Source organism: Uloborus diversus, chromosome 3 (assembly GCF_026930045.1).
Source record: "Uloborus diversus isolate 005 chromosome 3, Udiv.v.3.1, whole genome shotgun sequence".
Taxonomy (NCBI): Eukaryota; Metazoa; Arthropoda; class Arachnida; order Araneae; family Uloboridae; genus Uloborus; species Uloborus diversus.
The window spans coordinates 178,815,995-178,838,443 of NC_072733.1; the positions used below are offsets into that span (position 1 = coordinate 178,815,995).

Genomic DNA, 22,449 nt, shown 5'->3' on the forward strand with positions numbered 1-22,449 from the left:
AAACCTTGCTGGTGGCCAGTGGTGGTGGCGTCTATCCCCAATACACACACACAATACACATATACATCTACACACACACACGCCTACTATACTCACACATGCCTACACACGCGCGCGCCTGCACACACACACACACGTGAATCTTGATTGTGAAAAACATAATTTGAATTCAAGACGTAAAAAATTTAATTTTTTTAAATTTAATTTTATTTTATTTGCGTCCTCGAGCAACGAAACCCGTGGTTTTTTTTTTCTTCTTTTTTTACGCAATCTAACCACCTGTGCACATTTGAGGTTTTTTTTTTTTTTTTCGCCCTTTATTAGTCAAGGTTGGCGCCCTCTTGGAGGACCCAGTCCACCTCTGACTGCTTGTCGATCTTTGTGATTTGAAATTTTCTCCAACGAGGTTGAATGCTCTCTTTCTCGTCTTACTATGTCAGCTCCAGTAGTGATAAATGGTCCGCATATATGTTAGTATCCAGTATTTCGTGCTTGTGGTTAAATGAGAAAAATTTCCCGAGACAGTTTAGAACTGAACAGTAAAAAAAAAAAGTTTTTGATGTTGATTTACTGAGACAAAATTTGGCATTCCTAGCAAAGCGCGGTCTTAAAAAAAATTGATTTTAATGTAGTGTTACAGATTTTGCCGCCCCTAGCAAAGGAGACCCGGAAGGAAGGATTTTAGGTGGGAATAAATGCCTCCTCTCTCTTAGACTTACGGAAATATAATGTACTTTGTACGCGTCTGGTATTATATTAGTTTTTTTTTTCCTTCTGAGTATACTGAGTACATATCCTAGGCTTTAGCCTTGCTGAGCCTTTGAAAAGTCTGAAATGTAGCTCTTGTTTTATGCTCCTAAAATATCTGTTATCATAAAACTCCTTAAGACACCAAAGCTCCTTCCTGGTTGCGTGCCTGGGTAGAAGCTAGCGATTTTTGTCGCCGTAGGATAGGAAGCAAAGAAAAGAGGTTGATTTCGCAAAGCAATTTCAATTTTTGTTAAGTGTTTGGTTCCTATCTATTTTTCAAGGATACCGTGATTTTGTCTCTTTTGCTCTTTTGATAAGTAAGCGTAAAACTTGGAAACAAACATTAAGGCTGAAAAAATAAACAAATAAATAAATAAAGGTTATTTCCACATGAAGTAATACTACATCGATAACGGAAGCTTTGTGCCTCTCGAATGGTTACGCCAATGCTGTCACGCTCAAACAAAGACTAAAAATTAAAAAAAACCTTATTTCCACATGAAAAATACTATTTCGGGAACGAAAATGTTGTGCTCCCCCCCTCCCCTGCTGACTATGCCACTGCTGTCACACACACACACATGCAAAGACTTACACTCCTGTTTGCGAAAATTGCAATACCACGAAGGATTTACGCGAGTGAGCTGAACATTGCAGGAAATGTAAAGTAGGGCATGATATGCAAATGATTAGAATTGCAGACCGGCAGCGCATGCGTATGCTGAGCAGCGCCCTCTGAACGGAGGATCGAACCGAATATAAATAGACGGCTGTAGCGAGGCGTGTATGATTATCGGTGGTTATATGCTAGAGTAAACGAGTAAACGTTAACTGAATCTTTACTGTGCCTCTTCGACGAAAGAAAGCGAAATTTGAGCAAATTTCGAAGTTTGAACGGGGCTGAATCGTCGGACTTCGTGAAGCTGGATTGTCTTATCGTGCAGTGGCCACTCGTGTGCAGCGGAACAGCAGCACAATCATGCATGTTTGGAAGCAGTGGACGGACGAGTTTCGGACAACTCGGAAATCCGGGAGTGGACCCCGAAATGTGACGTCAGCTCGCGATGACAGACACCTGGTGCGTATGGCGCTGACGGACCGCACAGCTTCTTCTAGACAATTGGCCAAAGTGGTCAACAGCTACAGGTGTTTCATTGTGTGCTTCATCAATTCGGAGACGTCTGATGCAGCGTGGGCTGCGCGCAAGGATTCCTTGATACAGGATTCCTCTCACGCAAAAACTTCGCCGCCTGCGGCTACTATGGGCCAATGTGCATAGGAACTGGCGTGCTGATTGGCAGCAGGTCGTCTTTTCTGACGAATCCCGCTTCAATTTGTGGCACCATGATGGCTGAATTCGTGTCAGGCGCTATACCGCTGAACGGCACATTTCGGAGTGCATTATCGAACGCCACACCGGACGAACACCCGGAGTTATGGTCTGGGGTGCCATAGCATATATGGACGATCACAATTGCTACGAATTGTGGGCAGTTTAAACCGTACCCGATACATAAACGAAGTTTTACAGCCCCACGCTATTCCTTTCCTGCAATGTATTCCAGGAGGATAATGCCCGTCCACATGTCGCCAGAACTGTCAAATCCTACCTTGATTCGTAGCAGGTACAGCTTCTTCCTTGGCCTGCATACTCTTCGAATATGTCACCGATCTAACATGTGTGTATTTCGTTGGGCGGCGCACAGTGGTTCAAAACGACCAAAAAGCGGAAAAAATTCAATAACTTTGTATATTCTCAAAAAATGCTTTGGAAATTTTTTAAAATTGTTGCATGGTAATATTTATTTTCATACTTGCTGATCGTATTCAATGCGAAACACCGATTTTACGTACCTCGAATCTACGTTTTCCCCACATTTTACGTTTTTTATCATCAGGTCCCAGTTTTTCCATAAACTAATAATATTAATTTATCCCGGATGGAAAGTTTGTTATTTATAAATTTCCCGCATTTTACGTTTTCCCTTGGCAGTTAAAAAAAAAGAGAAAAAATGTTTTAAAATTAAGAAAAATGTTTCCCTCTGTGCATCTTTAAACATAATCCACTCTGTTGAAAGTTAATTCATGAAAACAGAAACGCTTCTGCTCCATTCGGACTTTACTTCGGAGCTGACCTTATGGACTTTTCGGCCGCCAATGAAGATGAACAAGAAGAAGAGGAAACACAACTTGTCTCTTCTTTCAATACTGCATTTAAGAGCTTGAGTGAAAAACTATTTTCTTTATCATAAAGACTAGGAAAAAACTTTGCAAAGTGTTCCAATCCTGGAAGATGATGTATTTACTTTGGATTCAGTGACTCATTATTACTGACTATTTTCAACGTAAACGCCCGAATTCGTTAATTAATGTGATAGAATGATCTAAACTGGTGTGTACAATAATGTTCTTTTCGTAAAATATCGCATTTTTACATTTTATAAGCGTCATCGTAGCAACCACTATTACTATTTTGGTTTCCTTACCTGATTTTTGCTTTTTATACATTTCTCGTATTTTACGTTTTCCCATATTTTATGTTTTTGGATTTGAATTGACGTTTTCCCATATTTTACGTACTTTATGTTTGATTTAGGCCTCTGAGAAACGTGAAATCGGGGTTTCTCTGTAGTTCAAATTCATTTCTGTTTTTAGTGAAAAATATAAATTAAATCTGTCGTATGCCACACGCAAGGTTTATTTATTGCAAATGATACCCTCGAACAATATTTTCTGGCAATGTTGACAAACTGAGAACAGCTTTATACTAGAATGATTTCGAAAAGGAAATCAGAAATTTCAAACGTTTAATGATTTTCTAATTTCATTGTTTTATGAACAGAATGGTTATTTAACTTTTTATATAGAATTCTGTATGAGTTTTAAAAATTTCTTTCTCATATGTATCTTCTTTAAAGCCAAACGGGTCCGAAAATTGTTATTTTCAGGTTATTACTGCATTGCATGTAGAATAATGCTCCGCATTAAGCCATAACAACGTAAATCTGTTTTAAAAAAAATCCTCTATATTTATTGATGAATGTTTCAAAAGCCCCATGTTTCGGAAACAGTAAACAAACGTTTTTAGGCTCTCCTGCAAAGAAGTGAAACTGTGACATATGTTAGTCTGGAGCATGTCAAATTTGATGATCAATTTATTTGATAAAAAAGCAATTTACCCCCGTCATACCATTACGAGTTATTTTCTAACTTACTATATCGTAACTTACTATATTTATTCGTAAACAGCGAAGATCAAACAAAAACATCTGCCACGACTGCAGTCGCAGGTGGTCGCAGCTAAAATGTTGTTGTTCATTTACAGGAAGGATTAAACTATTAATATATGTAAATTTTAGCCCACCGGAAGCCGCCGATAAAAGTATATCCCACAATACTTTTCATTATACTTTAAAGAAAATAATGTTTTTTCATTTCAGGTATTTTTCAATTTTGATGAATTTTTAATTTTTAACTACAATGTAATATGCATCCTATAAGTGTAAAAAACCATTCAGAAATGACTTTTATTAAATTTTAGTCCTCCTTATTGAACGAATGAATTAAAACTGAAATACAAGGCGTACGTCCGAAAAAAGTAAAAACATAATTGTTCAACAATCTCGGCTTATTTTTGTAAAAACTATTTTTTTTTCAAAAAACTCTTAACAAAATACTAATTTCTATCTCTTTTTATTGTTTGTTTGGTTTGAAAATATAATCATTTATTTGTACTATTACCATTCAATTGTGTATTAAATTTCAATCAACTATGATGCTTCTTTCATGGTGTTGCAATTTTCACAAAGAGGAGTGTAAAAAAAAAAAAAAAAAAAAAAAAAAAAACAAATATTTTTTATTTTTTTAACATGAAATATTACAACATCGATAACGAAAATTTCGGGAGGGGGGATCGCACTACAAACACTGCATTTTGAGTCAAAATACCCGCAGACAAACAGCTGAAGGGACTGTTGCCAAACCGTGAATAGGGTCCATGCCGCGTTTCAGCTGAATGTTTGTTGTAACTAGGAATTCTTTTCTTCCCCAGGAAAATGTCTAGAGCCGCATCAGAAGCAAGCCAAGATAAAAAGGGGAGAACCGAGTTGCACTTGGCAGCAGAAACAAGGGATTTAGAGAAGGTGAGGAAGTTGCTTGGCGAGGGACTCGATACCCGTGCTCAAGATAGAGATGGACGAACGCCTCTTCACATAGCTTTACTTTGGGGCATGGAGGCCACAGCGAACCTCCTGATGGATGCCGACAATGTGAACGACATCCCCGATGGAAGTGGATTGACTCCTCTTCACCTAGCTGTCTGGCAAAGATATTTGGGAATGGTAGAAAAGCTACTTGCTGCAGGAGCAAATCCACGTCTACAAGATAAGTGGGGATGGACGCCCCTGCATCGGGCAGTGTTTTGGGAGCAAGAGAAGTTAGTGGAGCATCTGCTTGACGCGGACAGTGAACTCGACATCGTAAATGAAGATGGACATACTCCTCTTCATTTCGCTGCAATGAAAGGCAGTGCACGAATAGTAAGGAAACTTTTGCTAAGTAAAATGCGTCCGCAAGTCAAGAATAACAGAGGAATGTATCCTCTGGAAGAAGCTTTTCACGGAGGACATGATAATATAGTGAAAGAAATTCTTGTGTCTTGCGCGTGGAGAGACATCACCATCAACTGGACTGAAATCAAGATTCGGGAGGATAGAAAGCAGTTTTGCACTGATGTCCTCACCGAGTGTCACGCAGAAATACAGAAGATGAAGGACACCCGCATACTAAAATCGAGGGTATCCTTCTACAACCTTGTGATGCGACACGCGTGCTGGATCGTTCCGTATCTTACAGACGAAATTGTCCGTTATGATTTATACCATGATAGTGTGACGGACTTCCCGTATTACGCCCATCTCATAGATCCCAAAATGAGGAGGGTCCAAGAGAGGAAGGTACTTGAAGCTAAGTGTCTCGAATGCTTCATTCTCCTGACCCGACAGTTGCCTCCTCTGCCGGAAACGTGCCTGGATATGGTATTGCTCTGTTTGAGTGACACAGACATGCAAAATTTCATTGCTGCAATGAAGTCTTAAAAACTCAGTTAAAATGACTCACGATAAGAAAGTTTCGCCTTCAAATATTTTTTTACTGTACGTTTATTTGATGAATTTTGCTCTGAAATGTTTAAATTTCCGTTTGCAATTATTTTATTTTGAAATCTATTGTCATGGAATCGATAGTGTGATTAGAGTTAAAAATGCTCAAGAAAATGAAATTAAAGAAGTGTGATCCATAGTCAGGTGCGTTATTCATCGTGTCACTGGTGCTTTTAATAGGAAAGAACAATAAATATTTTATTAAGATTCAGTACCTCTATACAAAATATGTTAAAACTCTAGGGGGATGACAGGATTCTTGCTGATAGTTCTCAGATATCCGCTTTGAAACTAATCGGAGTGCGAAGCTCCTGTTCATGAATGACCCACCAAAGTATGCGATTGCTAAAACGTTGTATAAAACTGAAGAAAAAAACGTGACACCAAGCACAAACTTTCAAAAATGTGGGGTAACATAAAATGCTGAAGTAATCAAATAGTAGCATCACATATCGACATATCGCTATTTTTTTCTCACCCGAAGATCAACTCCCTCAAAAATTTCAATGAAGCAGTTTGAGCTAAGACCCCCCCTCCCCCTCTTCTTGAGTGCCCCTGTAAAACATTTTAAAAACACGATAATTAACTGAGATATTAATTAAAAACACATAAATAGGTACTAAGCGATTCTTTATACAAGAAGAATTGTCCTTTTGGAACAGTTTTGGAAAGCCAGTAAAAAAAAAAAAAAAAAAAACACTGCGGAAGTTTTCTACAAATCACCAGAACTGGAATTGCCTAAATGAAGTAGAAAACGATTTATAGGCGCTTTTGAGCTCCTAATTCCCGAATTTGATTCTTTTTAATCGCTTGAGCACACCATAAAGAAAGTCAGCCCCATTTTAAACTTTTGAGGGAGGGGGGAGGGCAATTGGCTCCTTGACCCGGCCTAAATGACGACCCTGAGAAAAGTGAAAAACTGTTTTTTATCAATTTTCAATTGAAATCTCCTAGATAACTAATGGTAGTCAAGGTCCTGTCATATGTAAAAAAATGGAAAGTTTCAATGATTCCGTCCAGCTTATTCTCATCTTTTTAGAACTTTAATTAACCCAGATATTAATCTAAAACCCATTTTTCACCTTAACTGGTTCTACGTAAAGAGATCGTCCAATTTTTTCGAACTCTGTATGAATAGAAAGCCAGTAAAAATGTAACCTCCAAGATGTTTTTCATATGTTCCGCAGCACAAAGTGCCTAAATTGACTAAAAAAGGGTTATAACTAATTTTACGTCCGTGAAAATTAATTTTATATCATTCTATGCACGGGATAATTTGCGAGAAGCTAATTCTGAATAATATTATTTGCTGACATCTTTCGCTAGTATATGTACGTGTATGGATGAATACAGACAGGGACGGATACAGAAATAACTTTTTTTGGGGGGGGGGGGGGCGTAAATTGGAAAATGCTCCCCCTTCCCAGCATAGAGAGTTTCATAATAAAGGTTTCATGACTTCATTAATTTTTTTTTAGGATTCATTGAGGCCAAGTAATTTACTTTTAAGTACATAAGTATAATGCACTAATATACTGTATAACTTCGATTTAAGGATACCCGATTTAACGATTTCCTCAATTTAATGATACATTTCACTGCTCTGGATTTGACTGCATTAAGAGTAAAAACTGTACTTTGAACAGGGGTGCCCACGGAGGGGTCTTGGCGCAGACTGCGCCATTGAATTTGTGTGTGTTTTTTTGGGAGGGGGTTGTTTTGAAGGGTATTTTTCTCCTTAGGGGCGGGTCTCCGCGATATTGAGGGGGGCGCCCTTGCCCTTAGGGGGGCACCCTTTCTTTAAATGTGGACGTAAAATATCTTTAACACTTTTAGCCAATCAAATACCAAACCATAATTTCTCTGAGCTGCTATAAATGAGCGGTTTTAATTAAGAACATTACCATTACCATAATGATTATAACGCGAGGGCAAGGCAAAACCCTTTATATTTGACTTTTGATTAATTAATTTACATTTTAAGTATAAAATATTATGTAATTAAGAAAAGCAGAGCCTAATAAAACACAAGTTTTATTGAACTACTAGAAAATCACCCGTCAATGTATGACGGGTGAAAATTGCTTCTACATTTGAACGAAGCAATTGCCTGTTTGGTGATATTTTGATGGTTGAAATATTAATCCTAACTCCAGACTCCAGTGGATTAACCCTAAACTCCAGTAGATAGCGTTCAATATAGACTACTTTTCGTTTCTTCATTCTCCTGAAATTACAGTGTTACCAGTAAAAAAGTTAAGTTACCGGATACAGTTCAGCCATGTCAAAATAAAGCACTTCCCTGCATGTCAAGCATGACCAAAAACTGAATATCAAATTATCATGCTATGGCGCGAGTTTCAATGTTGATGACGTCAGAGCGTTACTCGAACAGCGAATTAGATATATATATATATGATTATTCAGAAACTATTTCTCTGTGAATTTCAAAGTAGTGACTGATTTGTTCTTAAAACCATGATGTAGTTAGTTGAGATTCAGTGGCGTACCGAAGGGGGGGGGGGGGGGCGGAGGGGGCGGTCTGCCCCAGGCCCCGTTTTGACATAGGCCCCTAAATTTCAAAATTTGGTTTTCACCAATATTGTCGCATATCTTGGTTTGAATGCTTAAACAAGTTGGCTTAATAAATCATAATTTTTTTAAAGAACAAATATTTGTTCACAGTGACTCCTCTTCGGGATCAATGGAGGGTTTATGATACCCAGGCCCCGCTTTGACATAGGCCCAAAATTTTAATTCGTTTTCTTTTTCGCCAAACCTGCCTTATGTCATGGTTTAGATAAATAAAAAGTTGTCTTTTTATGTAGAATGGATATTTTCTCAGTGCCTCTTGCCTAAACAAAGAGAGGGCAAATTATGTCTCACAGGCATCGCTTTGACATAGGCCCCAAAATTGTATCTTATTTTTTTCCAATAGACCTGTCATATACATCATGATTAGAAATATTAATCAGTTACGTATATATGCGAGTATATATCATAAATTTCGTTAAATATGACTTTTTTTCACAGTGACTCGTCCTAGTGTACAAAGGCACATGAGCGCTTGGGCCACGAATTTAATGGGGGCCCCAAATTTTTAAATTAACCAAACCTATAAAAATCGTTTGCTTTTGTTTCGTTAAGTGCTTTCAGCAAAGTTTTATACATTTTTTTTTTCAAACAATTTATTTAAAAAAAAAAAAAAAAAAACGAATGCATAACAGATGCACGTTTATAATTTTTAATCATACAGTATACAGCTAAAATATGTGTTTTATGTTTTGTTTTGTGTATTAAGACTACGATGGTCTAGTCTTAATTCATACACTATTTTTGAAACCAAATTCAAACATATAACCAAGAAAATCCATTCCTAAATGAGCAGTTGTTTATCTTTTGTGGCGTTGGAAGAATCAGCCAGATAAATTTTTCTTTTTACCAGCTGCACTTCTGTGGTTTTAAGTTTCGTCTTCTGCCCAAAGCTATATATAACTTCTAAGAGCAAATCGGACGGACCCCTTCTGTCCCAAGCAAAGGGGACTTCCTTTTTGCTATGCCCCTTTCGACAGCATAAAACTGTTTAATTGGTCAATCCTTCGGGACTTTTGACCTTGACTGCATAATACCTCCTCCCATCCATTCTATACTCGATTGCAAGCTTACTTGACTATGGAGAAATGAGCTGCGGCCAAGCGAAAGAAATAGTTCCTAGCGCTTTGTCCGATAATCGGGTGAAATTACGCTCTTCGCTTTAGAAATCAAATCGGTTCTATATTTTTAATGCTCTCATTTCTACACATGCATAAAAGGTCAGTAAAATGTAGTTACTAATATTTTTCAAAAATATTTCAATTCATGAGTACTAATTGAATTTTGTAATGAAGAATTGCAACTTCTATGCAACTAGATTAGAATTAGCTGCTTTAATTCGTTTTATATGTTTTTAAATATATACTTGGATGTTCAGATGCAATAAATTTTTAAGATACAATATAATTTTAAGACTTTTTTCTGTTTTTGATATTTTATGACAAAGCACAATTTTATTAAAAATATAGTATTTACTTAATTTCACTTAAAACCATGTGTTTTACTGTGGTATTTACAATAGTGTCCGAAATCAAACCAACACTACCTGAAATATGTAAAAATGTACCACTTAAAGTAATTACTTTAATATATGGTACGTACACATACTTTGAGAAACTTCAGTTTCAATACCAGATAGGCCCCCAATTCGAGTAGCGCCCCAGGCCCCCATCCGTCTTGGTACGCCACTGTTGAGATTAGAACAACTACAACTGGGGGAACTTAGAACCACTATAGAGGCCTTAGTTGAGATAACACTTAGATACTACATGCCGTTTCCATTAATATTATTGTTTTACCAAGAAACTCCCCTGGGATTATTTTAAATTTGCATTTCTATAAGCTCTATATTTCGCAAATAATTCTAATCAAAATTGTATTCGAAATGACTCATATAATACGGCAACACATTGTTTTAAAATGTTAATTATTGATTCGATTAAAGAAGAAATTAATGGACGAATCGGGATGTTACGTTCCCTTAAATTTGAAACTAAGGAGTTAAGTGTATTCTGCCGCTCTGGCCTTGAAAATAATTCTGTCAATATATCTGCCCACAACACAGCATTTATATTTACGTAGTTTTTTTTTTTTTATGTGATTCTTTCTGTGTGGAACATTTGCGAAATTATTACTATTTCCTCCGTTCTCTCTAGAATGCCATAGGTGCCCTCTTCTGATTCATTCTTCTTGCTTGTGGTCGATCGATACTTCAATTTTAGGAGAGGCAAGGTGCTTCAGTATGCAAAATCTTTCGAAACTAGCAGATTTCTCAACTAATCTAGTTAAAAAATAGAAGACTCAAAATAGTAAATGTGTTTTTTTGAGCAGATTTGTTTCTCTTCTTTTACGTTCTCGTTTTAGTTCCGACCTCAAATAAAAAAAGTGTTTTTTTTTCTATCAAATGATCATCAGAAAAGTTTATTCGTTTAAATGTCAATTAAAAACATCCAATAGTAAACATGTTATTTTATTAATAAGCCACGCGTAAAACTGTGTCAGATTGAAAATGTTCCATCGATTTTTAACTGCGGTATAAACTGGGATATTTGGCGACAATAATTTGGTATTTTATTTTTCGGTCATACTTGGCGAAAGTCTGTTTACGTTACAGTAAACCTACTGTAATACCGCGACCGTGGTTACATAGTAGAATGGATCCGACTAAGTTATGACAACTGCTACATTTCTCCTTCATATTAATCGTTTTCAGAAAACTTGGTAAGCTCTTTTATTTTTAAATTATTTCTTGATATTAAAATCTCATTTTTATTCGTAGTGATGGTTTTGTTCGATTGTGCTGCAGAAATGTGTGTTTATATGTATATGATGCGCCATTGCTAATGCTTGGAAATGGCGGGAACGTAAATTGTAATCGTAAATCGGGTTATTTGATTGATACGAAGTTTCTGAATAAAATATAAGCTGAATTATTGTCTTCTAATTTGTAGATTGTCTGTGAGCACCAACGAGTAGCATATGTGAATGTGATAATAATTATAATTACTAAGTCTACGTAAAATTGCTTACATTTTTATCATTTAGATAGGTTTTTTTTTCGTAAAGAAATCTAAATGTTGCTCGTCTATTGCGAATTAAATTTCAAAAACGTAACGATTATCTTTTTAAGTTAAAGCTAAATAAATAATGGACTGTCAAGCTCATCATTGCTACTTTGTTTATGGGAACACATGGATGTTAAAATTGGTGCGTTATCGCCTCTTTACTACCTTGCCAATCATATTTTTGTATTTTTGGCACATTTTTCAAAAAGCGCAGTTTTTGGCTTGAATTTTATTTTTTAAGTATTTTAGAGAGTTTTTGCATGTGCAGAATTTGAAATACATTTAAATTCTTAATTATACCGTCGCAAAGATTTAATTTTCGTGTCCCGTTGTTGGAGTGATGAGGATTTTCCCCAAAATAGCTGGAAAAATTTAAATATATTTTTTAAAGACTTCCTTTTTTTTCCCTCTCGATTAAGATCTTACATTTTTGAAATCTATATCACTTTTCTGTTTCAGAACGCTGTTTTATTGAATTTTCTGGTAATTTTTTTTGTTGACAAACAATGCTTAAGGTTTTAGTTCGTCTTGTTCTAAAGTTATTTGAATGCTTGATCAAATTAAATACGTTAATATTTCACAACTGAATGATGAAACAAACTGTAAAAATGATCGATTATCTACTTTTATATTCAAAAATAAATGATTTAAATAATTAAACAATTGAAAAATTTGCTGTATGGATATTTGATTTTTTTTTTTGTTTACTTATGCATTTTGGAGCTCTGGAATAAAAGTTTTCACTTGAAAAACATCTTATATCTAGTAATGTAACAACAAGGGTCAAGAGTTAGCTGAGCATTTCCACTTTAAAATAAATGTTATGGAACTTTTATTTGTTGAGGAATCTGACTAGCAGGTTTTATTTAAAGGACCTGTATCTTGACATTTTTTTATTAATTTCCCGAAATTAGTATTGATTTTTTTAAAGCATAGAATAAATCTATGGCTTTTCATGAAATTGGCTTTACTAATGTGATGTAAAGCCAATTTAATACAAATGCATTTTTTAATAATGTCTTCTTGCATTGTATAAAGGGATGCTTAATAGTTTTATTTTTATGAAGCAAATGAAATTTTTATACTTGGAACTAGATATAGGAACAGTCCCGGGGGGGGGGGATAAACTTTTATTTATTTATTTTTTTGAAGGGATTTCTTTCACTAGGGAAATAAATTAAAATTTAAAATTTCTAATGCAATATTATGTGCATATAGTGATGTAAAATACCCGGGTATTTATTTTCAGGGGTAAATACCCAGGGTATATACCCGGGTAAATACCCAAAATGGGTATTTACCTGGGTATTTATTTCAAACATTTTTATTCAACTTAAATACTTTTCTGTATGTATTCCACTATGTATGTATATAACCAATCACATACAAAACAATAAATTTTTGCCCAAAAATTATTTTTGATCACATATTTAAAGATTTATTGTGTGAAACAACTTAACAATCTAATATGATATTCACATTAATTGTGTTGGATATGCCTAATCAATGTTGATAGCCAAATTTCAGATATCAAAAGCCATTCTACAAAAAGTAAAAAGCTTAACTGGTTATGAAAAAAAAAAAAAAGCAAACATCAATTTTTTAAGGTCCTAGTATTTTAGAACCCAGTAATATGTCTCTACATGACATCAAAATGTAAGGAAATATCGCTCAATTTATTGTAACTGTTTATTTACCTATATCTTTTGCAGAAATTTCCTCCAAACATAGTTCAAGTGTTCAGGCATATTCTGCATCTTGTACATATTCATATATATATATATATATATATATATATATATATATATATATACATAATACACAGACACATTAAAAATTCAAAAACAGAAAGAAATAAACCAAAGGTGTTCTGAAGAATGGACCTTGCTAAGTGGTTGGTCTACCCCGTGACAACGTATCAGTCCTTAGTTCGCTTATTTCATTTCAATATTTTGACTTTCTCTTTTTATTGTATTTCAAGCATATGTATTGAGTGTGAGAAAAAAAGAGAGGTTACAGCTGTTTTGCAACGTTTTAATTTAAAAAACAAAACAATTTAATACTAAAAATAAATTCAGTACAACATAAATGTTAGCATAAAAATACTTGACCAATCCTTTTTCAGTAAAATGTGTTTGAAGATGTTTAAAATTTTTTTAAATTAATTCTAAAGGAAAGAAACTGTTGAGGTTTGTTTCAAAATGATAAAGAACTGATAATGGGAAAGAAAAATTAAAGGTAGCTGCACTTGCAGCAGTAAGGAATTTTGATACTGTCTCAAAAATCCTGCATTACTGATGGAATGATTCTTAAAATAAAATTCCAAAATAGTATTTTAAAAAGAAGAGAATTTGAGTCTAAAATAGTTCATTCTAAATTCTGACAGTTTTTTTGATAAGATTTCATTAAGCTTTTAATTAAAAAAATTATTATGTATAAATTTTTATATTTTTAATCTTTCATTTTACGGTTTATCTTTTAAAAAGAAAATCATCCTTTGATATCACCGAATTTTTTTTTTTTGCAAATTGCGCAATCACTAGGGGATTTACCCTGCCTTCGGATAAATACCTAAAAATATATTTCGCCTTCCACCACTAATTGCGTGTATTAAAAATAGTTTGAATAAATTTTCATCATGAAGTACGGGGAGCAAATGCAAATAAGCAAGACAACAGAAAACTATTTTTTTCCTTTCTTTTTTTCTTTTGCTTATTAATGTGAAAACTGTTTCTATATTTGCCACGTTATCACTTAAACAGCAGTAAAATAAATAACATCATCGTCTTAATAACTTCTCAATTTATTCTTCCAAACATTCCTCGTGCTTCCTTTTTTTTTTCATTTTGGATATGACTAATCTAGACTGTGATTTTGAAATCCTGAAGTTCATTGAATTGCTTATACTTCTCCAATTATGACATTGAAAAAAAAAAAAAAGATTCACGATATGTTTCTTTCAAAATTTTATCAAGTCTTTCAATAAAAAAGATTACAAACTGTGTAATACATATGTATGTATCAGTTTTACCAATTACAGTAGTACCTCCTGTAAGGGACACCTCTATTTAAGGGACATTTTTTCTGGTCCCAGTTTCTTCGAATTGGAACCTCCATGTGTTTACCTCTGAATAAGGGACACTCTATTTAAGGGACAGTTACAGAGAAAACTTACAACAATAAATATACAAATGCATCATACAAAGTATTGAATTTACTGGAATTAAGTTAGAGATTAACGTTTACGAATATGATGTACTGTGAACTTCTTGCTTAAATGTGCATGCATGTTTTCCCCTCTTAGTATTTTTTTCAAGTAAGCTAACAGCTGAAGGATAATCAACGACCCATGAATAGCTTCGTGTAAAAAAACTTGAAATGTCAACTCTAGTTGAAATTTATATCATATTAAATTTGAAATTGCATGAAATCGAACAAGTAATTCATGTATCAAAATAATTTATGTATGTAACAGAACTATACCATTGGCAATTTTTTTTAATTAAATTTTAATTATTTAAAGAATAACATTTGAAATTTAATTACTTTTGAATTGCATTCAGTATAAATCATTTTCAGCATTTTATCTTAAATAAAATGCTGAAAATGATTTATACTAATAGTTTGTTTGGTACGAAGTTATACTGAGTCAATATACTGCATGCATAATTTCATGTACCTCCGAAGAAGGGACACCTCTATTTAAGGGACAAAATTTTCGGTCCCCTTAGTGTCCCTTATTGAGAGGTTCCACTGTATTTCATATTTACATTAAAAAAAAAAAAATAAAAAAAAATCACTTTTTGCATTTTTTTTTAAAATACCCAGTTTTTGGGTATTTACCCAGGTCTAGGGTAAATACCCAAAAAATATTTACCTACCCGCTGGGTATTTACCCGATCCACATCACTATGTGCATAAAATGTACCACCAGCTCAGTTATTCCATCCAAGGACTGCAGTTTTGTGCTTTTTAGCACTCATCAGCCCGGAATAGGAAGTAACTGAGCTGGAGGTGGAAAACCTATTAAAGCAGCCAAGAGAGTCAAACAAACTGGTAGCTAATATAGAATTAGCACACCTGACGAGTGACCGCAGCAGTGGTGCAACTCATAGATTAAAGGCAAAGCTAGGTATTAAAATGTGGTGTATTTTATGTATTTCTGCCTTAGCCCTGGCTTACTGCGGTAATTTACTACAAAGTACAACATTACGCATTCAGAAATTCATAATGCTTAAATTCCAATGCTTTTTTTTATTAAATAGTTTTAAATGTTCAATGTTTATTTATTTTTAAACATCTATTTTTTGAAGTATATATGCCTGTCATTTATGGCAGGGGGGGGGGGGTCAATTTTCCCCCTCCCCCAAAACCTAATGAAATTATGCATTTTGATGCTTTTTTCCTATAAAATGTGTTGAATTCAAAACCTTTGTCCCCCATTGGACAACTTTGAAATGACAAACCTGGGTTTCCTATCCCACATGAAAATACTACTTTTGATAATGCAAGCTGTACAAGATAATTTAATTCTCCTGTTTATTTGTTAATTTTCTTATTAACATTAAATACTTCAACACAAAACAGAATCAGCATATCAAGTAACAATTAACGCAAATGTTTTAGTAAAAATTTTAATATGATGTCTGAAAAAATTGGAACTTCTAGAAAAAACCCCGAAAATTTTGGGGGGAAAAACAACAACAAAAAAAAATTCTTTCTAGAGACGCAGGGTTGGCTCTCTGCCGGCAGAATCAATATTTTGCTGTGCCAGTGGCAAAAACTGGTTATAACCAAAAAAGCGACAAACTGTCAAAAACTTAAAATCTTCCTTTAATAACTCAAGTAGGGGAAAAGTGGGCACATGTGAGCACAGGGCATATGTGAACATGGTATGTTTTATTAGGATAATGTCGAACAAAAAAGCTAAAAAAATTCCCAAGTACAGTAGAGCCTCGTTTTAACGCGGGTTTATTTTACTCAGTTGTGATTATATGCGGTTTAAGATTTGACACCTTTATTTTATTTTACGCAGATAGTTTCGGTTTTACACGGATGGGGTAATGCAAACAGATTTTATTTTCCCCTCTTGCAAAATCCAAACTCCCAAGATTGCAGATTACACATAATAAACTGCATTTTGGCAGGCTAATAATTAAGCTTTTTACCGCTGGAGACATTTTATGCAATTGGTTCCAACGTTCTTTCCAGAAATAAAGTTATTAAACTCACACAGTTCAGAACTCACTGAAAGAAGAGCTTTTAGGAGCAGGAGGCCAAAACCAGCAAGGATAGCGACGTCAGTGACGCACAACCAGAAACGTTCACATTGAAAATTTTGAGCCATTCCTAGACAATAGAAATGATTTTTCTGATTTGTTAGTGTGTCCCAGACAGCGGCCTGCAGATAATTTTACCAAAGGACAAAAAGAAAGAAAAAATAAATAAATAAAAGAAAAAAAAGAAATACAACTTGGCAAAGATCGTTTGGAGATTGCTTTTTGACTAGGAAGGTGATAGATACTTTAGCATTTCAACTAGAAACATAGTCGCCATATTTGGTCATTCACAAAATCGAAGTAGAAAAGTGCAAATGTTTCCAGAAACAAAGATTAATTGGATGTTTTATTTTTCTGCCAACAAATAAAAATAACTTAAAATGTGTAGCAAATTGTTTTTTTTTTATTTCTTAAAATAATTTTCTTGAGAAATGAAAAATTTTATGTGAAAATTTCACCTTATCCTCATTGCTTTGGACGCAAAAGCGCTAAAACTTTTCAACTAAAGTGTAGTCTCATGAGGATTTTTATTTTAAAAATATTTTTTTGCAACAAATTCAGAAATTTATATCTTAATTTTTAGCGTAGTCGCCATGTTTGGTCATTCCCAAGATGTTGGTAGGCAAGACTCATGAAGTACCTACGTTTTCAAAACCGGAATTGGATGTTTATTGCAATGCAAACTGTTGAAAATCATGCAAAATGTGCCATTTTTTCGGATAATTCTTAATTATTTTCTTTAATAATGCAAAATTTTATCTTCAGAATATTATCTTATCTTCATTGCTTTAGATTCTCCTGTGCTAAAAATTGACTATTTCACCTAAATTGTAGTTTTTTAAGGAATTTGAATTTATTACTACTTTTATGTAACAAATTCAAATATCTATTTATAACCATGAATTTTTCACCTGGACTCCATGTTTGGTCATTCGCAAGATGGAAATAAATGATACTATAACTTACCTAAGTTTCCAAAAACAGAATTGGATGTTTATCTCAACACAAACTATTGAAGATAACATAAAGTGTTCAATAAATTTTTGTGTTTTTTTTTCTTTCTATATAATATTTTTTTTAATGTGAATTATTATCTGCACAGTTGTATTTAATCCTCATTGATTTGAAGGCTTTGCTATAAGCTAAATATTTCATATAAAATGCAGTTTCCTGCCAACTTCTCATTTACTAATTTAAAAAATTTAAAAACCTATTTCAACGCAAATTTTCTATATTAAAGTTAATATGTCTTGAATAATTGTTTTTCATAGTGTGTAGAGTTAGTTCTATTTATTTTTATGAAAGTAGTGAAAGCTGCTTCCTCCCCCCCCCCCCTCCCTCCTTAATGCTTTAAAACTCAGTGACAGTGGTGGCCACTAAGTTTTTCTGGTCTAGTGGTCACTGGCCAGTTGGGAAATTGTCCAAGTCTTGACCTTCACAAAGGACTTGTGTATTTTATGAAAACTTAAAGTAAAACTAATAATAATGCTGCAGATTATTTTCAACTACCCAAAATAGTATCGCAGACTGGCTAGAAAGTTTCTGCTACTGGGAATGCAAGTGATCATGGATGCTTTAATGCTCTGCAAAGAATTACAAAGAAAAATTCTTAATGACTGCCAAAAGACTATCATAGCCAACTCCTCTTTATTAACAGAACACAAAATTAATTTGTTTTCTTTATGCATGTTGTGCATAAAAGTCGATATATAAGTACACGTTAAACTTATTATACAATTAGTCATCACTAGAATGAAGTATTTTGTTATCTACAGAACCAAACCCCTGTTTTAACATTAGTATTAGGTCTCAATTTATGCTGCATTTCTGTGGAACGTAACCCCCTGTGTAAAACAAGGGTCTACAGTAATTGCAGTACCAACCCTACTTCTTAACCAAACTTTCAGAACAAGGAGCCAGTTTATAATCTTGTGGTGACAGCTTCTTTGTTTTGGTAGATGCTGATGTACTGTCTTCTTCGTGCAAAAACATATTTTTAACTAATTAATTAGCTAAATCAGAGGTCTGGCCAGAGGAAATTTGGGTCCGCTAACGGACCCTTCACAAAAATCCGATCAACCAAAATAGATTTTCACAAAATCCTGATCAACCAAAATGGACCTTTCACAAAATTATAATAAACAAAACCGGATCTTTAAAATTGTTTATTGAAAGAGCAAATCTCAAATCAAAATGAGGCATATTTCCGTGTATAAAAACGATTATTTTTGGAACCTTTTTTAAAGTTATATTTGAGGGATCAGCTTATACAAAATCTGCTAATTTTGCAAAAAAAAAAAAAAAAAATCGGCCCTCTTATGAGGCTCCTGTAAACGATAAATAACTACTACAAATAAATAACTCTACTACAAATAACTACTACCACCAAATAAATATAAAGCTTGTAGTCTGTTTCTTTGAAAGAAATTAACAGCTGTAAGTCAGTATGGTTTAGAATTTTGCTTGTATGTTTTATGCAGTGGTGGTGTTGTAAACTTCTCTGAAAAAGCGTCCTAAGCACTTTTCACCCCACTCATGATTTAATAAACAATAATGTACAGCGAAATGAACTTAGAACTGCAAAGCTGCAAAGGGTAGTAGGGGTGGGGGGTTTATTTAAAGTTTATTTAAAATTAAATATAATTAATTTTAAATAAACTCTTTTATTTTCCGTTTTTTTCTTGAGATTCTTACATTTTGAAAAATGCAATCTTTTTACATCCGAAATGAGAATCATATTTTATTCTTTTTTCAAGCTAACTTCACTTTTTTAGGATACAAATAAATGAAAAGTCTCTTTATTTTTGTAACAACGCTTATTTCAAGTTTTTAAAGCGAATTTCTATTTTTTTTATGAGTCAAAAATTAAAATGCTGAATCAATGGTTTATTTATTTTTGCTTCAACAGTGTCTAGATATGAATGATATGTTTATCATAGGGACTCTAAAATGCAGTTCTGACAGCTGTTTTTATACTTTTTATGCCTTCACTTTGAGGATCGAGATATCTTAGCATCCGCTATGGGAATCAGAATTTTTGAATTTTCGATGTTTAGTATGCATTGTTAAGAGGTAAACAAATAAAATCTTTTTTTTTTTGTAGAAATCACGGAGTTTGTAAGTTTTAAACGAAATTCTGTGCTCTTGAACAGTGTCTTGGGTCCAAAATTTAAATACAGAACCCCTGCCTGAATTTTTTTCTGACAATTATTTTAAATACTATACACATAACATTTCTAGCATAATTTAACAATGTAGAAGGGTAGATAAATATTGATACTTGAAGGGTGCCCATCTATCCAGAGAGCAATGCCCCCCCCCCAAATACTAGAAAAATACTCAAGAATTATATTCTTAATAAAAAAGAGGGGAAAATCTCAACTTTAAGTGTCAATAATGCAGTTTGCGCCATCTCAAAGTTCTAAAATTTCGTTTTTACAAAAAAAAAAAACTTTTTCACAAACTCATTTGATTTTTCACAAAGAACGGACCCTGTGAAAAATCCTGGCCAGACAACTGTAAATTTAATTATTGCAAACCATTATATAAACATTCACGTATATTTATGCAATATATGTTTAAATTTTTTAATTAAATTAAAAGTTCTTAATTTTTGAAAATTAGTTCTAAGGTAGATGACAGGGCACTTGTGAACACAACATGTAGCGGCACGTGTGAACAGTTCCCATATCCTCTCCGCAACATAGTGTAAGCTTATTATAAGTGTTAAAAAAGATGGAGATATTTATAATTTTTATTTTGCTGCAATCAGTTTGTAAATTTATTGTTAATTATTATTATATAATTATTTATTTTATTACTTTTTATGTTTTTAATTTTTTCATTACTAAATAAATGGCAAAAAATTTAGTGGTATATAATATTTGCATGAAAAATAAAGGTAAAATGTTTTCTTTTAACTAAAAACTGAAGTGTAGAATAATTGTAAAATTCCCCATCATATTCTGTATGAAGGTTAAACGCACTATAGAACAAGAATAAACTACATAGTGAAATATTCTTTGTATTGTTTTGTAATTTTTTTCTTGTTGATCCAGTGATTAGAACATGCAATGAAACTTTAAAATTTGACAGTGAGCAGAGTTATATAATTTGGAAAAAAATATTTTTGTAATGACAGTTATACTGTACAATTTAAACTGACACAGTATAGGTTACAAACCCTTGAGTGTAATTGGTACATACATATATGCTTCATTATAACGACAGTCCACAGGAGCACATGTGAACAATTAAAGGCATTTTTAAAGTTTTCATAAAGTAAAGAATTTTTTTTTTTTTAATCTGAAAAAATTTCATGGCACAAAGAAAAAGTATTCAATCATGAGGACCCTTTTTCTAGTGAGAAATTGATAATAATTTCTGAGAAATTAAATATGGAACTTCATTTCATCATTGTGAAAAATAAAATCCTATGCTAGTGCCCTTGATTTAGTTCAGAAAGGAAACTTTTCAATTGCAGATGATCAAAATATTTGGATTTATCTAACAAAGGACAAAAAATCATATGGGTGCTTAGGAAAGAGGAGTGACATACAAAATTAAACAGTCATTACTGATTGTAATCTGCTCGCTTATATGTTTCATCTAAATTGCTTGTGATTGAAATTATCATGTGCTTCAAGAAGAAAGTGCCAGAATTTTTCTTGTCAATTTTAACCTAGATTTTGTACCTAATGGTCACAGCTTTGCAAAACAAATTGTCCCCATTTCTCGAAACTTATTTTCCAGTCAAATTTTTACCACTGCCCCAGTTACTACACGGTGAACCAGTTAAAAAAAAAAAAAAGAAATGCAATAAATGAAAGTTTCACAAACATTGCTTGTTCCTTGAGGCATTGCCTGCTGGCTCTTCTGTTGCAAGAATATTCTAAAGGTTCTCTTTTGTGCATATTGAGAACCTGTTAAGATTTTTGAAACCATGTTTTTTAAGAGGCAACTGCAGGGGTTCCAAACAATATAACATTTGATTTTGAATTGTGATAATATTGTAATTAAATTGTGCTTTGTTTAATAATTATTTTTTCCATATATTTTCTATTGCATGTCAAAAATTAATTTTTTGTCATTTTTTGAGTTTTTGCCAGTTTCTGCCACAAATGTGGCAGAAATTGGTTTTTGCCATGCCGGTTTCTTCCAATGGTTTTAACCGCCTCGACAGAAACTTGCCTACCCTGCCAGAGAGAGAGAGAAAGATGGAAAATCTTTAAAATTTCTTGTACAATGTATTTAGAAAATTTTAATGTTTCTTTTGTTTTAAATATTTTTTTTTAATGTTCAGTATCCTTCATGAAAACACTAACTTTAATTATGAAAGCTGTATGATAATTTAAAGTTATTGTGCATCAAAGTATTTTATGCTACTTTTCTCACTAAAACTAAAAGTAGGGTAACATCACCAGTAACAGACAGTCATAAGTTGGGATTTAAATAGTAAGCCTTTTAGACGGGTAAAACTGATGTTGCTGTGGTCCATGACTACAGTACAACCATGTAGTGTTATTAGAGAGAATTTTGGGAGCCAGTTCGTATTTACAAGGCAGTGGTGGAAGGTTATGAACAGCCGCCACAAGGTCAGCTGGT

The 22,449-nt window shown here is 33.5% G+C and overlaps 1 protein-coding gene across 1 annotated transcript; it reads left to right on the plus strand.

Annotated features, from left to right (window-relative positions):
- The first annotated feature begins 4,805 nt into the window (after window positions 1-4,805).
- On the plus strand, window positions 4,806-5,846 carry LOC129219070 (poly [ADP-ribose] polymerase tankyrase-like). The gene has a single exon (XM_054853389.1). It carries the CDS (start codon window positions 4,806-4,808, stop codon window positions 5,844-5,846), a length of 1,041 nt encoding a protein of 346 aa, XP_054709364.1.
- Window positions 5,847-22,449: the final 16,603 nt, after the last annotated feature.